Here is a 20,630-nt window from a genome sequence, read left to right as displayed (position 1 = left end):
TGCCCCATGTAGCAGAATCTGCAGCAAATACTTTGTGGGAGCTCAAAATCTGAGATTCTCAGCCCCAACATAAAAGAGGGTACAGTGGTTTTCAATTGGATTTTTTCCCAATATTCATTCTGTTTATATCATTCTATCTATACCATTCATTGTATCTATCAACATACATTATACCTATAGCTGGATGACTCATTAATCATTTATACTTTGACAATCTTTCCACTTTCTCCCTTTGCTAATTTTCCATAAACAGATTGTAACTTTCTTATCACACTTATTCGTTGTGCAAGGTTATTTCCTGTGACTAACTCTTGGGCTTGATTTCTTGATGTTAGGGCTGATTTACCCTACTCTTCCTGTACAAAACTGCCTTATAAGCTGGCTTACCTGCTCACTGGAGGATATCCTCAACCACCATAATAGCACTTGTGCTAGCTGCCCTCCCACCCAGCCAATCCCAGCTGCTGAGATGGCGCTGCGTGGCATGGGTTCCTTTACAGTTGGCTGCTAGAATGTCTTTTTTGGGCCTAGACTTGAGCCAGAATGACTCTAGAATTGGGGAGCATTTTGACCTCACCCTCATTTAATGCCCCTTAGCCACAGCTCAAGATAGGGGCACACCGACAACACTGAATTAACCTCTTGGTGTGCAGTGTGCAGTGAACAAGTCCTTGTGCACTATGTTATGGATGCTTTGCTTGCTGCTTTACCAGACTCTTTGGCATATACAAAGTTAAGCATCCTAGATCTGGCTCTTTGATTTCTTACTGCCGTTTCCCTGAAAGGTTTATGGGCATTCAGTGAATAACTCACAGAAGTGCAGGTGCAAGTCTCTGCCTGATGAAGATTTGCTGGTGCTGTTGCTTTTAAGGAAATCCCGCACCAGCAGGTGAGCACATTGTGCAGGACACGACACGTGGGTTCACATTGCCCCTTTCCCACTGCCTGCGCCCCATTACCTCCATTGTCTGTCAGTCACAATTAAACCAGGGCCCTCTGGGAGGTAAAGTCTGTTCCTGAACCTTTGCCATTTTGGCTGCTGCACAAAGCTGACATTAGACTTTATGGAACCAAGGCTGGAACTGCTGGATTTCTGTCCCCTTGCCTTTTAAACACAGCTCTTCTTCTACTCCATGCCCACCTGAACACTTAGGATGTCAAACCACAGAATTCCTGATAGATAAATCAGAGTAAGAGAATATGCGTTAACGGATATTCAGGTGATCCTAATTCTCCTTTGTTCAATAGGGTACTATTGTAATAATCAGGTTCAGGCTTTGGTCAAACAATGCTCCGAGTGAGCCAGAATTGGGTCTCCCCATATGTACTGAAGGCCATGCGGCTGCTAGCAGTGATGACATTAGGGAGGGGTGATTAAACCAAGGAGAGACTGTTCCAGAATCAGTGGCTCACTCAGACTGATATTTCATGGGAGGAGCTATATCAAAAAGGTGTGTTTGGCCAAGGGTGAGGAGGCGATGCTGAACTCGGCTGAAACCTCCCCAGTAAGACCCAGTGGCAAAGTCCTGGCATGTTGGTGTAGGCAGGTATTGCCTCCATGGCTACTGCTCAGGCATGCTGCAGTGAGGTGAGGGAAGGAAGAGGAGGGCTCAAGGGGCCAGATTCTCAGCCCTGCTCCTTTCCTTTTATATCGCTCAGGCAATGCAAAGGCAGCAGCAACCTCCCACGAGCTCCTTGCTGAGGATACCCCTAATGTGGAGGAGCCCCCAGCATAATTAGAGCTAGCAGAGCTGATTACTGCAGCTTCCGCCCTGAAGCCCCCATGCATGGGGTGTTCTGAGGGCATGTCAGAGATGGCAGAAGGAGTGGATGGTGTGTGACTTGCTCCAGCAATCGCCATCTGGTAAATGTTCCCTTGGGGGAATATTGCCAGCTGGCACAAGTTAAAGAAACCCCCACGCTGCTTCTAGGGAACAGGGCTGGGTAGAGAATCAGAGAGCTGTGAGCACTGCCACCCGCCTTTGCTGCATTCAACAAAAAAATTGGCTTAAGTTAGCTGCCATCCTTCCCTGGGAACAGAACAAAAGCAATCTGGAAGCCTGTTACTGCCTCAGCAAAAAGGAGACCCTTCGCCCTCTTCTTCCCCTTTTTTCTCTATCTTGTCAGTTTTTTACCTGTGCTCGGGTCCTCTCTGTCTATTTTCTGGGAGCAACATTTGCTGCCAGTAACTGATGAGGATGTTCCAGTTCCAGCTCCTCTCCAGAAAGATGCTCTGCCACACTCTCAATAATCACTAGAAGCAGCCACACACTGGGCAGTGATTTCAGGGATGCTGATACGATAAGGGATTGAAGTAGCTTTTCGTAAGCTGTCTCATACCAACAAGGAGCCTGTGGGTATGCTGAACCCACAGCACTGAACCAATACCACTGCATGCTTTCAACATATAACTTTTGCCTCTGTAACAATATTAGAATAAATAACTTTTCCCTTTATTGGGCCCCCTGGCCCAAGAGGCAGTTGATCTAAGCTTCTTGCTTTCCACAGATGTCCTGCCGAAGTATAATTATCTTGGCCTTTTTACAGCATATTTCATGGATCATTTGCCATTGAAGGGCAATTGTTTTTAGTTAATACAGTAGGTAAATATTAACTCCATTTTTTATCATATACAGAGGAAACACTTTTGTGGGCCAGATTCACCCATGCCTTACTGGAGATTTGCTGGCATGGAACTGGAGTAATGAAGGAATAAATCACATCCCATACCCTTTTCTAGACACTTGTTACTGACACATTTATGCTGATACTTATTGAATAACTGAGGGAATTAATACCATCCATCTCCAACTGCTTTGGACCACAGTACTTAAGTTCAGCACTTGCATTCACATCATTCAGTTGATTAATTAAGATTAATTTGGCCCACTCGATTTGGGTCTGATCATAATCTCGAGTCCATGGTATAAAAGCATTTTGCTTAAAGGTAACCTGCAAAGTGTGAAAAAGTGGGGTTGTGTCCTTGTTTGCTTCTTTATGATGTACAAAGTAGGAAGGTTTTATTTTATTTTTTTTAATTTAAAAAAAAGGGTTGGGGTTTTTGTTTTTTTGCCTCAGAAATTTAAAATTCTACCCACTCAGATTTTGCCATAGGGTTTGCTGAATCAGCGATAAGAATTGGGAAACTTCGTTAGCCCTTAACTGGAAGAGTCCCGTCAATGGCATCAGGTCCTCACTTCCGTAAGGAACAAATTCACACAGTATTTTTTTTAAAAAGAATTTTTTTTACCAATTTCTGTATATAGTAACAATTACATTGCTGGCTGGTGCTGGCATTTGCACAAAAACACTGACAGATCTCAATAGGCTTTAGGCAGCGCTCTGTGAATAATGGATTTTCAGTTCACTGGCAGTTCCAAAAAAAATCATTACAAATTTGTCCTTTCAGGTCAACCCAAAACCAATTTTTTTCAGAATTTTTGATGAAGCAAAAAAAAAAAAAAGAAAAAAGTCATTTTGGGTCAAACAAAACATTTGACCCAAAACAAAAACTTTTCATTTAGATTTTGAGTGTTTGATATTTTATAAAATTAAAGGAAATTTTGAAAAGAAAAGTTGAAACATTTCATGTCAAAATGAAACGTTTCAACTTTTTCAACATTTTTAGGGTTTGTTTGGTTTTTTTACCAAAATTGATATGAATTCACAAAATGTTTTGCTTGACCTAAATCAGCATTTTTTGCTGAAAGATGTTTCAGTTGAAAACTTCTTCCCAACTCTAGTTGTAGCACCTCCCTAAGTGAGGAGAACTCCCAGCACAGGAATCAGTTCCCTGAGGAGAGTGGTGCCTGTTGATCATTTTTTAGCTAGAAGGTTCTAGTTAAACTTCCTTTATAAGAAAGACAAAGCATGCAACAAGGCTGAATGAAGAGATGAGCCCTACAGGCCTGTGCCGGAGTCATGTGCTGAAATCAGACTCTCTTTTTATTTTGCACAAAATGTTTCTCTAGCCCTCATGGATGTGACGAAGAAGCTTAATAGCATGGCCTGTCTGCATCTGACACCTGAGTTAGCATACAGCCTGAAACAACAGCTCCATCAGTAGCAACCTATTCATCTTGACTGAAAATGGGTGCCGTGCTGTCACTTGGTTAACCGTGCAAAGGCAGGCCTGGAACCTGATTGCCTGTATTTATGGTGCAACATTATTGTTGTAGCCATGTTGGTCCCAGGATATGAGAGAAATGAGGTAGGTGAGGTAATATATTTTATTGGACCAACTTGTGTTGGTAAAACAAACAAGCTTTCGAGCTCCACAGAGCTTTTCTTCTTCTATTTATGGGGCTCTGTGCCATATGGAGCTCTGAAGCTGAGCACAATGGGCTACATGATGTAATTCTAACACAGCCAACGTTGTCATTGGTTTAAGTGGGAGTTTTGTCTGGGGAAGACTGTAGGATTTGGCCTACAGAATCCATCAATGCAAGGAACTTAACGTGGGAACAGAATACACTAAGCTAAAGCAACCTTATAAACCATATGAGTAGTTTTAAACACTGCAGATAGGTTAATAAATAACCGCAAATAAGGAATTCACTTGATGATTACCTGTTCTGTTCATTCCTGCTGAAGCACCTGGCATTGGCACCTGTCAGAAAACAGGATACTGGGCTAGATGGACCATTGGTTTGACCCAATATGGCCATGTTCTTCTGTTCTTAAGCTCTTCCCTCCAAAGAGGAACCTATGATACAGTCCAGCTTTCCCTTCTCTCTAAATGGAATGCCTTCCCACCAAACAGGAATCCCTATAATTAACCAAGAGTCCTTCTTATTCCAAATATAAGGAAGCCCATTAATCATTCCCACTTCCCCTAGAAAAGAACCCTTATTGATGTGAGGAAACCCCAAACTCCCATTACTGCCAAGAGTCCCTCCAAAGAAACGTCCCAGTTACAAACTGTCCCCTCAAAAGGGGAACCACATTACAGCCAGGAACCACCCTCCAAAGATGGACCCCCCTTCATAGTCATATCCGCTACAGAGTAAACCCCATTACAGGCAAAAGCACTCCAAATAGTATAGAGTCCCCAGAGAGATAACACGGGTCTCTCACACTGCAAAAAGGACTATACCCCAGAATCCATTTCCATCCTCAAAAGATAAGCCCAACTACAACCAGTAACCCCACTTCCATAGTACAGCCAGAAATTCTATTACCTGGGTGCAGTAGTTTTCAAACTGGGGATGTGCCCCCCGGGGGACACGGAATGTATTCTGTGGGAGGGTGAGCAGTTCTCTGCCCTCAGATCTGGGCAGCCGGACAGCAGCAGCTCCTGGCTAGGCACCCAGCTCTGAAGTCAACGCCGCCATCAGCAGCAGCGAAGGGTGTCAATGCTGTACCATACCACCCTTACTTCTCCGCTGCTGCTGGCAGTGATGCTGCCTTCAGAGCTGGGTGCCCGGCCAGCCACCACTCTCTGCGCTGCCTTCGGAGGTATATGTACTTGTATGGCAGAAGTGGGGGAAGGGGCTGGTAAATGACTACAGACACAAAGAAAGCGGGTATGATCAAAAGTAAGTTTAAGAACCACTGCGTGCGTGTATCTTTAATAAGGTCTGACACACAGGTCTGCTGGCAGGAAATGATTTTTCATTTCCTGGCTCCAGTCAGGGTTCTGAAAGGATCTGGTGAGCAAGAATGATGGACTGCAAAGACCAACAAACTGCGCAGATCTGTATCTCCTATTGCCACATGTTTTGCAGAGCCTGCTGTGGGGGTGGATGGGTATACACATGAATATCAGGGATCATTAGAGTCAAAACTTAAACTCCATACTGAGCAAGGGATAAACTGCTTTGTGTAGGATGAAGTCTGTGTGGGCATCTTGCTTTCCGTCCCTTAAATAACGTTGCATTCTTGGCATCAGAATTCCCTGTTATGATGAAGCCAATACCTGCCTTGTTATCAAAAGCATTTTTACAGACTGTCATTAAAGTGTGTCACAAAACTTTGCTATTTAGAAATATTTGCTGGGGGAGAGGACGGAGTATTTTTTTTTAGGTGAGGGGAAGAATCAATGCAAATATGAAAGGATGGCAATGAGAAAAGATGTTTAGATCTCAAATATAAATTTAGCATGTATTAAATTCAAACATGGTGATGTGGAATATATATATTTTTAAATGACAACTCCTTTTTCCATCCTGTTAGACAAGGGGTGGGCAAACTTTTTGGCCCGAGGGCCACATCGGAGTTGCAAAACTGTATGGAGGGCTGGGTTGGGAAGGCTGTGCCTCCCCAAACAGCCTGGCCCCACCCCCTATCTGACCCCTCCCACTTCCCGCCCCCTGACGGTCCCCCTCAGAACTCCCCACCCATCCAACCCCCCTGCTCCTTGTCCCCTGACTGCCCGCTCCTTGGACCACCCATCCCCTATCCCCTGGGACCCCCATCCCCTATCCCTGTTCCCCGTCCCCTGACTGGCCCCCCCTGAACCTCCGCCCCATCCAACCACCCCATGCTCCCTGTCCCTTGACTATGCCCCGGGATCCCCTGCCCCTTATCCAACCCCCCAACCCCAGCCCCCTTACCATGCCACTCAGAACAGCCTGTCTGGCAGCCGTGCCACCCCGTGCCACACGCTGCCGCACTGCCCTGCATGAGCGCGCAGCCCCGCCACGCAGAGCGCTGCCCGCGTGGTGGCGTAGCTGCGGGGGAAGGGGAACAGCGGGGGAGGGGCCAGGGGCTAGCCTCCAGTGCCACGTGTTCAGGGGCCAGGCAGGACGGTCCCACGGGCCGGATGTGGCCCGCGGGCCATAGTTTGCCCACCACTGTGTTAGAGAGAGGTAAGCACCTGATCCATGGACTCTGCTTCTCCAGTGTAGCCAAGCATTTAAGCCCACAGCTCAATGTACATATGAGTCCTGTACCTCATTTCCTTCTCTTTCTACATGCCATCCTGTAGGCTTCCACACAGCCAAACCAGGTGTATTAATTCATGATGAGTAGCTGAGGCAGATGTTACACAAACATAGCTGGGATAGGATAGCCACTTCTGATGTTGCACAAACAGGCATTACTGACTTTTTCTAACCCCTCACCCCAATTCAGTGCCAATTAAATCAATGCAAAGACTCCCGGTGACTTCAGCGGGAGTTGGATTGATCCTTATGGGAGGCTTGCTGTGTGCAGTGTTGTTGTAGCTGTGCTGGTCCCAGGATATCAGACAGACAGGGTGGTTGAGGTAATATCTTTTATTGGACCAACTTCTGTTCCTGAGAGAGACAAGCTTTCTGGCTACACAGAGTTCTTCCTCAGGTCTGGGGAAAGTACTCAGAGTGTCACTGCTACGTGCAAGCTGGGACAGATTGTTTAGAATAAGTAGTTAAGGACTATTTCAAGGGACCATTCAGGGTGAAGTGGCTAGTTAACACTGTTGGCATGCTGACATTTCTATCATATCAGGGTTAATCTCAGGACTCCTGATACCCACTGCAGCGGTCTTTTGTAGCCCATCAATGTTCCATTTAAACATCTGGTCCTAAATGTATAATAAAGTAAAGCGGGGGGGTTTACCTCCATATATTGGGCGCCTAAGTAGACCTGAAATGGATAATGATATCTTGGCCACATGAAATCATATCAGGAATGGGACAAAGTTTAACATACCTATTGCCAATCTAGATGCAAAACCTTTAATTGCATAAATTATTTAAAACATTGTTATGCCTAAAACAATGGAAAGAGATCACCAGCTCTATGTCTTGACATAACTTGAGGTGCCTCTTTTTATAATAGCTATCCCAGAAAATGTCTGGTCTGGGGTAGAATGGTAAGAGAAAGCAATGTGGGTACGAATGGTGGATTTGCATTTTTTACTCCATGTAATACTTTGTCACGGTATGAGACCCAAGAGAGGGTTAATTTAACTCTCAATGGTTGACTGGTGCCAGTGGCCAGCCGTAGAGTAGAATCTGTCAATGAAACTCTTGTGATGATATAAAGCTTCTGTCTTGTGTTCCACTTACTGTACTGTGTATCCTTGGTGATGAATGCCTGCTTAGATGACGTGCATTTAGCAGGCCAAAAGATGGGTGGAATAAATGATACATAATAGGATGGAAGCTAACTTTTAGCATACAATACACCATAACTACAGAGGTTGGCTTCTATGTCATTAACTCTTCTGCCTTATTTGGCATGGATGCATGTATTTAAACTATGCCCATGGCTATGCACATACAGATTTATTCCAAATTGCTAGGTGGGTAGACTACAATTTCCGCTTACCAATGAGTGTGCAAATATTGCCACAGATTTCTGCTAGATGCACTTTTCACACACAATGTAACTACATGGCCCTCAATTTTCAATTCCTGTGAGTAAGTGCAGCTATTTTTATTTGATGACTGACTGACTACTGGATCATCATTCACCGGAAGCAGCTCTTCAGGCATTTCTAATGCATAAAGAACAAAGTTGAAAACAGAGAGGCCCTGATAATGGGCTACAGAGAATATGTCTGAAAATAACCCCAAATCGTCTCAAAATGGCTGCTTTCTAGTAAATTAAACCTGATCTTTCCCATGTTTTGTTTTAGCAGACATAGCATCATAATGCTGGTACAGAAGAGCCTAGCCTGTTAAGACCCAGAATCTAGACCTCTATAGATTCTATCACTTAGAGAGCCAAAATAGTTATTCAACTGACTTAGAAAATCTGGCACTTTGCTGCTTAGGCCTTCGACAGATCTCCCTTCCCTTTAACGCTCTGAAGGCTCAAGAGTGCTGGTGAATAAACACATAAGGAGCTCTCACGTCTGAAATGAGTCTTTAATCATTTAAAGCAAAAGAAACTACGTTAAAACTAAACAAAAGAGACTCTCTCTCTTTTGTACACAAATAAATAGAGCACAGTTACAAATGGTCAGAGAGGGCACAGAAGAGGAGGAAGTGAGAAAAGGCAAAGCATTGATTTACTCTTGGAAGATGAGACTGGTGCATAGATCCTCCTAGTACTTTTTTCTGTGCGCCATTACTTTTCTGCCCTTCATTTCAGTATTTTCTGAATGGCCCGCTTGACACGTTCGATGGTACTCTTTTCTTCACTTTCCTTGGACTGTTCGTTGCTCTTGGAATTTTCTGAGGAGCTGGATTCTGTGCACTCAGTGCCAAGACATTCACAACGGTCCACATGCAGGTAGCTGTGCATCACAGATTTCCCATCGGGGCATTGCAGTAGAACTTGCTTCTTGCTAGTCGCTGCCTCCCTGCAGCAGGAACACTTGTGCTCCATGGAGTTGGCCTCAGCAGAGTATCTGTTTGTTAGTGTGGAAAAAGATACCGTTACACTTTGCCATAAGCTGGCATGCATTAGAGAGAGAAAGAGAGAGAAAGAAATGAAGTACGATGAGCAATTTTGGTGAATAAGCTGCTGTAAGGAATTGGGAATAATATGTAAAAGGAGCCCTCTGATGGTGAGAGTTAGGGGAGCTGCTCCTTTAGCTCAGCTGGCAGAATGCTAGGCACCCAGGTTCACGTATCATGTAGTCTGCTGTTTTAAAAACCAAGCCATCAAGGGTAGGATTTTGAAAGGGGCTTAAGGGAATTAGGCACCCAACTCCTATTGGAAGTCACTGGGAGTTGGGTGCCCAATTTCCTTAGGCCCCTTTGAAATCCCTGCCCCAAACCATTTAAGTTAGATACCTTCTGTTCACAGCAGATCAGATGTAGTGTAGCCAGCTTCAACATAACCCTCCCTGCATCATCCTTCCAATGAAACCAGCCCTAACCATCCTATAAAGATCAGCCTAACTTAGACAGTAAACTCTCTGTGTCAGGGGCCATCTTTTTATGTTTATATACAGTGGCTACCCCAACGGGATCCTGACTGGGGCCTGTTGGTACTGCAGCAGTACAAATAAATAATCCCCATGAGGAATTTATGATTCATTTTCCGCATTAACCAAAAACGGGCTTTCCTCCAGATAAGGGCTGCCAATTGTATTCAATGATAGGCTGCAAAGGATCATTCCAGTGGGAAATTCCGGTTATAGACTTAATTTGTCAGATGGTGTTCAGGAGCTGTATTCCAGGTTTCTTGCCAGGTTTTAGCAGCTATACCTCTGGTTTCTTCAAAGTTCTCTCATTCCAGAGCAATAATACTGACTCCATTATTTCAGGAGTCACAGACAGCCCTTGAGCACACATCCTTTCAGTTCTTTACCACACAACAAGTGTCTCCCTCTGAATCCTTCTCACAAAGTGTATTTCAATAAAGCGTCTCTCTCTCTTCCCTCCTCCTATTATATGTTCGTCATTGGAAAGTAGCTTCTCTGCTGTTGAAGTTCAGACATGGCTACCATTAGGATATTTCTTGCAGTGGGAATGAACTCAATGCCACATATCCAAGTTGCTCTAACACAGATGACAAATGAGCTGGCTCTCGCTTTGTAGGCAATAAGAAATCAACATAGCTCTCTGGAAGCAAAGATGCAGCCCCATGTGTCCTTTTGCTTTGGACTTCATCAACCCTTCAGCCAGTTTCACCAAACCAGTTACAAATTTCAGTACTCATGAGACTGGGAGTCGAGCCAGTTCTAGCTCTTCTACCATTCTTCAGCCTGGCTATGTATTGTCCCTTTTATAGAAACAGTCTATATGTCAATTAAATTCAGCATCTCCTTGCCTGCTTCACTTTACTTACATTGAGAAGGTTCCACATGATCCTTCACACTGAGTCAGGTAGACTTTGTCCACAGAACGGCAGCCGTTATGGGTGATATGGTTCCAGATTTGGGTGACAGAACACGGTGATGGGCTCTCACGAGGTATGCCTGTGGGAGAAAAGAGTGGGAAAGCCCTTCAGTCAAATGGCTCCAAAAGCACCATGCTGCTTCATCACAGGCTGTGAGTCACTGATGCTTTGAAATAACTGTGTGTAAAACACAAAAGTAGCCAGAAAGGCCAAACACCTTAGCACTCAGCTTTAGCCCTTAAACTGTAGCTGTCTATTGATTGCCTGGAGAACAGACTATCTACTGAACATGTCCCTAATTGGAGCCGCTGAATGGCAAAGGAAATGATGAAACAAGTGAGGAAGAGAGAGAATGGTTCATTTATCATATATTGTTTAGGTTTATAGAAAATCAAACTATGTGAGAGCGTTTGGGAGTCTGTGGAGAAAAAAGTGAAGGCTGATTAAATCAAAACAATGATTTCAGAATGATTATTGTTTGCTGCTATCAATGTTATTAGTGTCCAGATCAGTGCTCAGGAGCATGTTTTGCTAAGCCACATGCAGTAGCCAGTTATTAGAGATGTGTCAAATAAACTGCTGGCAGGAATTGTAACATACCAGCTTCCAGGGCAGAGTTTCAAACCCAAGGCCAGAAAGAAAACTCTTATAATTCTTATCTAGATATTTCTATGGCCCACTTCACTGCATTAGGCACTGAACTCAACAATTCAGAAGGGAAAGTACAGAAAACCCCCCGAAACATATAAATACAGTAGGTGAGCTACATTAGGAATGTCTTCCGATGCCATTGAGTTAGGTCCTTTCCTTCACCTGCCTTTCCTGTCTCAAAAGGCACTTTTGCTGCAAAGCCCCCTGTATGGCAGCACCGATTTATTAATAACAACAAAATCTGCTATGTGACCACATACTCAGCCAAGGCTTTTGCTGTGTAAATAATTTACTTTTCTCAGCTTAGACTGAAAGCTGCTTGGGGCAGAGTCAGCGTCTGACTGTTCTGAGCATACTTTATATGCTCCACAAAATAACTAGTATGAATGTACTTGCATCTATTTAAATGAATATATATTAGCAATAGCTTTCAGATAGGAAAAACCGGTCCCCATTTTGTTTTGTAGTGACTATATGAACACTGGGTAATTATACTCACATGTTTTACAGCAACCATTAGGCAGCAGCGTAACAGTGCCCTGAAAACAAATCAGAAAAAAATATGTTATCTGTATTTTGACGTTTTCTGCATGCACAGTGGGGAAAAATAATTTGTTCCATGGCAGGAATTACTGGTTGAAATTGTGTGGCCTGTGTTATGCAGGTGGTCAGATTAGATGATCATGATGGTCTTTTCTGGCCTTAATATCTATGAATTCACAATGGAATCTGTTGCAATATGTAATTCTCTGAAGGAAAGGCTTGTGACATATAAAGCTCACCACTTACAAATGACTGTTTACCATGAATTGCACACTGTTTTGTCTGACATACCACAGTATTTCCTAATACTTTCAATAGGAAATAAGTGTGGGGTAACCTTTATTTATTGCAACCACTGTGTCTACAGGACACTCATGAAAATATGCTGTCTCATACAAACAGGATCCTACAGACTATAGTGTGATAGGACATTATAGCCCACTACTGGTCAATTTTTAAGCCATGGGACACTAATTACCTACTATAAACCTCAGAACCCATCAATAAATATGTAGTATATGCACCATATGTCCCTTTTGTAGGATGGAAGCATGCTTCAAGTAAATTAGTACAACAAAAAATCATAACCCCCTCCCCCGGGCTTAAATTCTTATCTACTATTTCCCGGAGCCCCTCCACGCCCCTCCCCATTTGGGGCTTGCGGCTTCAGCCCTGTGGGAGGTGCCAGGGCTTCGGGCTTCAGACACGGGGCATGCCAGGGCATGCCCCACAGGTTTGAAAATATTTGCCAGAGCTCCACTCCAGACAGCACCGGCTGAATTTGAGCCCCGATACTAACAGTTATAGCAGCTCCTCTGCCCAGTAGTGTCTTTTGATAGTAAGGTGGCTGGATCAAACTAAAATGCATTGCCAAAAGGGATGAGAGTGAATGTCCCAAATTTACTTACAGCTTGACAATTCTCCTCATTGAACGGTGGGCAGGTAATCTCTGAGGTGGAGGAGATGAGCTGACCTTTGATTGACACACAACTATAAACGGTGCAGTTGTTTTTTGGATCGTTTTCCATTTTACCGGGCTGTATACAAAAAGGAAATTCCACATACTCAGAAGGATTCAGAATGGGCTTAGACAGAAATATTCCTATCTTCTGACAAAACTCTCCTCATTTCTCAGCATAAAAATACTAGATAAATAACTGCCTTGGTTAGCAGGGTAGTGACTGTATTGTGGGGTCCCATGGGTGGAGGGGATCTTTGGAGCTCCATATGGAATTTTCCTTGGGAAAGAAAAAAATCCCTGTGTGGGACCAAGGGATTCTGGAGCTAAGGACAAATAAGTGGGTAATATTTTGATTAGCGATGATGAGTAAACTGGTAGCTATTAAATAGGAATAGCCCTTTACTCAAAAAAAGCAACACAGTTGAATCATGTTCAAGCTTTTCTGGCACCTTTCCACTTCTTGGCCAAAAAACTGCAAGAAAGGCTCTTCTCATAGTATTTCTGAGAAAGGTTGGAGATCTTATCAGATCAGGCTATCTTCCAGATCAGAGAAATTCAGATAACTTTCTTTCAGATGAGCAGCTGAACTTTTAATTGCACATCTGAATTTAACCACTGAACCTTTCCTTTCCCCCCATCACTAATTGCCATGTCTTTCCTCCCAGTTAACACTTTGAAGAATACAACAGGAATGCTACAAGTTTGGTAGACTCCTAAGAACAGCAGCACACTTACATTCAAGATGAGGACAGTGTTGTCATCCTTATTTACAACACACTTGGTCTGCACGCATTTTGGACAGCATTCTCCTTTCACATCTTTAAGTTCATATCCCTAGGAATTAAAAAAACACTAGGTTAAAAGAAATATTTGAGAAACAAACAAAAATGTAATAGTCTGAGCACCAGATTAAGGCTCTCTGTAAAAACCCAGCTAAATAGCAGCACTGATTATGGTTTTAAGGATAATCTAGATCTATCGCGTTTTCTAACAGACGGAGATCACCAGGTGAAGAGAAAAGGGATAATGAAAGTAGAAAATAAATGGAGGCAACAAAGGCATTATAATAACTACACTGTGCTTAGATGTCACTTTATCTTCAAAGCATTTTTTAAAACACGGTTAGCTAATCCTCACAACATGACTATGATGCTCATAAGTATTATTATCACCATCTTTAAGATGCAGAAAACTGATTGCCCAAGGTGAGCCAATGTCAGAGCTCGAATTAGGACCTAGGAATTCCCACTAATTTGTTTAGAACATACCTCTCTCAAGCATGGCTACTTTTCAAGAAAATGTGCATGAAAAAAAATTTTTTTTAAAGTTTGTTACTTACTGGCTGGCACACTTCAATGCATGGAATGTGCTTGCATGAGATGACATTCAGACCACTACTGTTCGATTTGTCAGTGCAGACACAATTGTGGCACTTATCAGCAAAGACTGGGGAACCAGGCTAGATTTTTTTTAAAAAGCAAGAGTTCTGGTATTAGCAAGGCATGATGTGTATGAGAGACATATCTCTAATATCCAATACTTCCCCCCACAACAAACATCCACTGGGGGAAACACATCATAGACACAGAGGACAAATATTCATCCTATGCATTATGGTGCATACGAAGTGGGTAACTTAATATCTGTCTGTATTAAATAAATAAAATAATTACTGGAGCCAATAGAATTATAGGGGGTGTAAGCCAGTACAGAATGTGGCCCTTACCCATCCCTCTTTATTTGTGACAGCAAGGCCTTAATATCGTGCAGCAAAGTGCTGATGTTAAATGTACCTTAATTTTTTAGGGATATGTACATTGTGTATTAAGAACAAATCTTTATATCCATGGTGCTGCTGCTTAGAACCAGTGCTTCATTCTCTCTTACCTGCAGCAACTCTCTCTGAAAAGTGTTACACTCTGTGTAACAGATAAACCCCTGACTTCAGCTTGGGATGATAGAGGGAGGGGGGAAGATGTCTCTAAAAATGAATTGTGCCAAATGCAAACTGCCTCAAAGCACGTAAATTAAAGAGTGTTCTTGGGACTCAAATGTTTCTTGGGACCCACGAGTCCTTCTCATGAAGAAATGGAAACTTACCAAGTACTCAGCATTCTGAAGCACACAAACCTTCTTGGGAACTGTGAAATAAGGCAGAAGTTGTATGGTTATACATGCAAGGAAAGTGCCAAATTTGATTATCCCAGTCATGCAAATTTCCTCCACAAATAATCACAACAGAAATGTTAAAAGTGTCACCCAGATTCTCTTTTTGCAGTGCAAATTGTGCAATACATGGACACAAATATTGTAAGGTACAATTTGCACCCACAAAAGAGAAAGGCTGTCTGGTTTGAATATCTATATCCCAGGTTTTACATCCGAGGATGTCCACTGGACAGTTGCAAACTGTTTCCTGATATGTTTAGTTGGAACTATCCAGGAATGGTCATCTGCTTTTCCTATCGCTAAAGTTCATAGGGACAATTTCTTATGGGAGGACTCAAGTCCCAGTCAACAATCCCACTATTCTTACATAGGTATATAACCAGAAATATTTGACCTGACCAGGGTGAGCTATCTCTCATCCACCTTGCACTACCATTTTCGCAGCTACTACTTGGGCTCGCCCATGGTAGCAACCTAGAATCTAAGCCTGGTTTTGTTGCCTCCTCCAAAAGAGAAGCATACAGTGTTGGCTACCAAGCATAATGCTCAAGCAATACTGACTGTTCTCATATATTTAAAAGTGACTTACCGCACTCATATGTAGGACAGCACTTGCCAGGGGGAATATCGCTAACAAGTTCATAACCCAGTTTACATTTAGGAGGGATGGTTGTGCAAAAGGTCACATTGCATCCTGCAAAGGGAAAAAGCCAAGAGAAATGTAAAATACCGGCTACAGAGAGAAATATGCCACTTGGCCGGGCTCAGTCCAAGCATTTAGCTGGCCTGGGCTTCACAGACTAATCTCAATTAATTAAACACAAATGAATAATGCAACCATTATTGCAAAAGAAAGTCTGAGGGGCAGTAGGGTGCTGTAAATGAAGCAAAAGGGGAACTTACTGCAGGAAGTTATGTTGCAGCAAATGTTGGCAGGATTGACTTCAGTGACCTCGTAAAAGCCTTCATCACTGCAGCTTGGGTTATCCTCTTGCTCTGAACATTTGAGGGGCTCACAGACAATGCCACTTCCACCCTCCAGGCAAATGCATTTCTTACAGTCAGACTCAAACCTTTCCCCAAACTGTCATTAAAGAAAGAGAAGAAAGCAATTAAATGAATAGTTAGTGAAGAGAAAAAAAAACATAAATCTGTTGTTTTCAGTGGGCTGTGCTGTGTGTTTAAGTGTAAGTATGTGTACATGTACGTGTTAGGAGGGAGCAGAATGGAATTATAAATTAACTATTTTGTAGTCTGGAAACTGATCATCAGGAGCTGTCTAAAGACAATATCTCCCACTAATGTATAAGTCAAGCTGAGATAAATATAAATCAAGGACTTTCAAAATTCCACTCACCTACCAAATAAGTGTATGGATGAAAACCTGGGAGTCTTTACAAAACAGGACTGGTATGGAGAAGAAACAAAATACTTGCAATGGCAAAGCAAATGTGTAACATACCTCTCTAGGTTCATTATCTGGTCCAACACACCCTGCAAATAGAGCAAAATAAATCTCCATTACCACTGATATGATGACAGGTAGCCAGATTCAGAACTATTTTGTATAAATGACCTGGCAACAACAAAAATGAAATGTAATACATTTAAATATGGTAACACAACCTACCACAGGTTTTTACACAGACATCCACACCATCACCATAAGGTATTGTTCCATCAGGACAAAAGCAGCCTTCCACGTGACTGGTTTGATTTTGTGCAACTTGGCTGTACAAGACAAAAAAGACCACCATTATCATCAATGACACACAGTGGAAGGTTGGCCAAATATATTTTATCCAGAAATATATGGGCAAAAGAAACTGCTATGTGACATTTACAGATTGTAAATCATCCTGATTCTAATCTTAGTTTATTCCACTATACAGTATTTGATTCAGCTGTATGAGAGGATACCAGGGCAGATACAATGATAACCAGTTAAAGGCTGTCTCAAAGATTTCTATTTTAAATCAAGATTGTTAAACTGAATATTCCTCACTTCTCTGTAGATTATCTATCAGTGGGTAGTTGCATGGGACCTGACTGGCAGGAAAGTTACTATTTACCTTGACTTGCAGGTCTCCTCTTCAATAGGACCACATGCTTTGTATACTTTGTGTGATGGGCACTTAAGAGCTTGAATGGAAGAAATACAGAGAAAGAAATATTTCAGCAAGACCATCATAAGCAGGTCCAGCAAGTGTACACCTTTGACAATCTTCAAACAAACATTGGAAACAAATAGATTTAAAAATATGTCAGACTCATTCAATAACATTGCAGGTCTGACTGAGAACCATAAAAACCAAGAAACTCAGACTTAAGAGGGAAAAATCCATCCATGGCCCCTCCCGCAAGTAGACAGGTATTGCAGGGCCTCTGGCTGGTAGGTGATTTTACATTCAGTAACATATGCAAAGCACATCCCATCCTGTTGTGCCAGGGTAAGGACGGGATTTGACCTTCTGAATACAAATACTTTTGTTTGCTATGGTTTCTTAGAGCCACATTTTCGAAGATAAGAATGCCCCCATACTGCACCAGCAAAAAAAAGTTGGTCTCCCATTAAATATGTAAATGCACCCATTGTGCCTGCAAAATCCACATACTGGGCACACAGGCATTTGCTCAAACAGATGTAGAGCATTTCACTCACAATGAAAACACATACATTTTTACAGGTTCATCTATTTCCCCCATCTTTGAAATCTGGCCTGTAAAATTATTTCAACAAAGCTTTTGGTGTTTATTACAGTCATTAGAGACTTGGAGAGCCAACTAACCCATTAATGGAAGGGGAATTGAAATAGACCCTACAACTAATAGTTTGAGTTAAATGGCAGAAAAATGTCTCTACTTACGGCAGGTATCACGGGTATGTCCTCTCCAATCAACACAGACACCCTGGTCAGCGCAGACGGCAGCGTAGCTTTGCAAACTTGCACACTCCAATTTGGAGTTGGGAACAGCACAACTGTCAAAAACGCAGGCTGCATAGAAGTGGTCAGGGTTGACAAAGGGATGGCATGCTTTGAACGGGCTAGAAGCAGAAACATGTATCATTATTAGTTACTGAATGATCCGTGCTCAGTTTAATATGCTGTATGCCATATTTTAGCATGATGGGAGATTTGAACAGGACTCATCAATGATAGATCAACATTTCGCTGGAGTGCAGCCTTCCAACACACTTAGACCTTAATCTTTAGACTATCCACCCACTACTCTCTTTCCAAAATACTGCTTCCCACCTAGTAGCTGGAGGAATATAATTGAGCGTTGCCATGAATTAGAGTTGTGGATAAGACTTGGTTGGACATTTCCTCTTTTTGAAGCCACATCCTGAAACTCAAGCATGAGATCCCTTTGGGATCTTCAGGGGACCTTCATCTACTGCTGAGAGAGCATGGTAGAGGAGCAAAGTGGAAAGGGATGGAGAAGGCCAAGGGAACCCAGAAGAGTATGAGAGGGCCAAAGAATCATTAAAGAAGGCTGAAAGGCAGTGAGCAAGTTGCAAAGATTAAAACAGATTAGGAGGGAAGCTAGAGAGAATGGAAAAGAGGGAATGGAAGAGAGAGAAGGAGCAGACGCAGCTGCAAGAGACGATGAAGCAACAGCAAATATTTGCATTTCAGATTGCCACTGAATTCCAAAATTAAAGGTTTGTACACACTTCTAGTATATTTACCCTTCTTTAATGAGCTTGCAGAGATCAGATGGTTTGCAGGGTGGTGGGGTGATAGGAGGTGCCTTTGTAGGTGGGGATGGAGAGCAGTGTGGCTTTTCAGGGTCATTAATCACCCAATGATCTGCCATGGTTTCACAGTTATCTATGATCTTTCCATCTGGTAACATGCAGTCATCTGCTGTGTTGTTGGTACAAGTGCCTAAAATTGACAAGAGGAAGAAGAATTCACACACAAATCTTCACTATCAAATAATCATTGTATTTCCATCCATCACAGAGAACCAGCAACACATCTCTCTTACTGCCAGAGCTTACATTTAACTTTTTGTATTTCATTCTAAAAGTAGAAAAATAGATCCTCACCGCACTGTCCTTGGGTGTTGTTGCCAAACTTCTTGTAGGGCAATCTAATTGAGAAAGCCAATCCATTGTAGGTTACGTTTACCCCAAGTCTAGAAATTTCCACTACATGATTTATGCCTGACTTAAAGACTCTCACGCCGTATTTTTCATAAGGTGTAGCCACTTCCTTATTGTTTACCGTCACCTAATGTGTAAAGGAAAACGGAGAAGAGACATTTTGTATGATGTTAATAAAAACTATCTATCAATCATTAACTTACATTGGAGATACAATGTAAAGGAAAGTAATGTTATGTTTATGTCTCAGAGCTTCCTTGCTTTCTATTTCTAATGAGCTATATGTTTTTGCACATGTGACTGAAATGTTGAACTCTCTCTCTAAGGCCCAATGAAGGGGTACATCAGCCTGGGGATACATTTGCAGAATTTTGGAGAAATGAGGATGGAATTTAGAATGCAGCCCCCCTTAAATGTAATAGGAGATGCCTGCTAAATTTTCACTGCACCTGAGCTGAAATTTTCTCTCTCTCCCCAAAATGAAAGGGAAACCTTTGATCTACATTTGTACAAAAATGGAATTGAATGAAATATGGGGAGAAATTTTTTATCATTTACTAGTTCAAAACAAGGTGGTGGGCCTAGTGCAGCGAGTCTCAAACTATGGGGTGGTGCAGGAATATGTCAAGGGAGGTCTGTGGGGAGGGTGGGTGTTGTTTGTTTTTTAAAAGCTTGGGCTGTCAACCCTGGGTGGCTGGTGCTTGTGCGGAAGGACTGTGCACACCTGAGAGGCAGGGATAAAGGGGACAGCCACAGCCCCACCGCCCAAGCTCAGGCTCCTGCCTTATCAATCTCTCACTGGGAAGGAGCCCATGCTCAGGCTCTCCCCTGCCCCCCCTCCCATCCCTTACATGGAGGTAGGGTGGCTCAGGCTTTCAGCCCTGGGGCAGCAGGGCTGCACCTGTCAGCCCCGGGGTGGCAGCAGCGGTGCAGAAGTAAGGCTGGCAATGGGGCACTAAGTCTGCGGTGAAAAGTGATAACAAACATCACTTTTCACATTGCCTCCCTTACTTCTGCACTGCTACACCTTTACTTCTCAGTCTGCTGTGAAAAGTGATATTGACGAAAATCACTTCTCATATTGCCACCCTGACTTCTGTGCTGGTGCAGTGTTGCCTTCAGAGCTGGGTGCCTGGCCAGCAGCTGCTGCTGTCCACTCTATCTTCAGAGCTGGGTGGCAGTACATGACAGTACAGGGCGCATAAATGACTACAGACACAAAGAAGCTGGGCCTGATCAAATAAGTGTGAGAACCACTGGCCTAGTGCATCTCCCTTAAGCTCATCTAGGACTGATAAGTTTTGCTCAGTCTCAGGAGGCAATGGGGAATTTAGCCATATGTTGTAGTCTTGCAACACTTTAGCTGTAGTTGCACCTCTAAAATTCCCCACCTTAATAGTCCAAAAGTCAGCAGAGATCTGCTGATGGAAAATAAGGAGGTGAAGAACCCTAAAAGTAAGTACTTCCAACACA

At 42.9% G+C, this 20,630-nt stretch overlaps 1 protein-coding gene across 1 annotated transcript in view; it reads right to left on the bottom strand.

Annotated features, from left to right (window-relative positions):
* Positions 1 to 8,853: 8,853 nt before the first annotated feature.
* Positions 8,854 to 20,630, bottom strand: part of MUC2 (mucin 2, oligomeric mucus/gel-forming) — a 174,643-nt gene continuing 162,866 nt past the window's right edge. The window contains exons 37-51 of the mRNA XM_074954816.1: positions 19,101 to 19,284; positions 18,738 to 18,936; positions 17,911 to 18,089; positions 17,116 to 17,185; positions 16,674 to 16,774; positions 16,506 to 16,537; positions 15,947 to 16,127; positions 15,633 to 15,737; positions 14,975 to 15,015; positions 14,214 to 14,333; positions 13,610 to 13,708; positions 12,822 to 12,950; positions 11,870 to 11,909; positions 10,669 to 10,798; positions 8,854 to 9,280 (exon numbers count right to left, since the gene is read on the bottom strand). Of these exons, the coding sequence (XP_074810917.1) occupies positions 9,013 to 9,280; positions 10,669 to 10,798; positions 11,870 to 11,909; positions 12,822 to 12,950; positions 13,610 to 13,708; positions 14,214 to 14,333; positions 14,975 to 15,015; positions 15,633 to 15,737; positions 15,947 to 16,127; positions 16,506 to 16,537; positions 16,674 to 16,774; positions 17,116 to 17,185; positions 17,911 to 18,089; positions 18,738 to 18,936; positions 19,101 to 19,284 (1,878 nt within the window). The 3' untranslated portion in view covers positions 8,854 to 9,012. The remainder of the gene's footprint in view (positions 9,281 to 10,668; positions 10,799 to 11,869; positions 11,910 to 12,821; positions 12,951 to 13,609; positions 13,709 to 14,213; positions 14,334 to 14,974; positions 15,016 to 15,632; positions 15,738 to 15,946; positions 16,128 to 16,505; positions 16,538 to 16,673; positions 16,775 to 17,115; positions 17,186 to 17,910; positions 18,090 to 18,737; positions 18,937 to 19,100; positions 19,285 to 20,630) is intronic.

The sequence above is a fragment of the Natator depressus genome, chromosome 6 (genome assembly GCF_965152275.1).
Source record: "Natator depressus isolate rNatDep1 chromosome 6, rNatDep2.hap1, whole genome shotgun sequence".
Lineage (NCBI taxonomy): Eukaryota > Metazoa > Chordata > Testudines > Cheloniidae > Natator > Natator depressus.
This window is presented reverse-complemented; position numbering and strand designations above follow the sequence as displayed.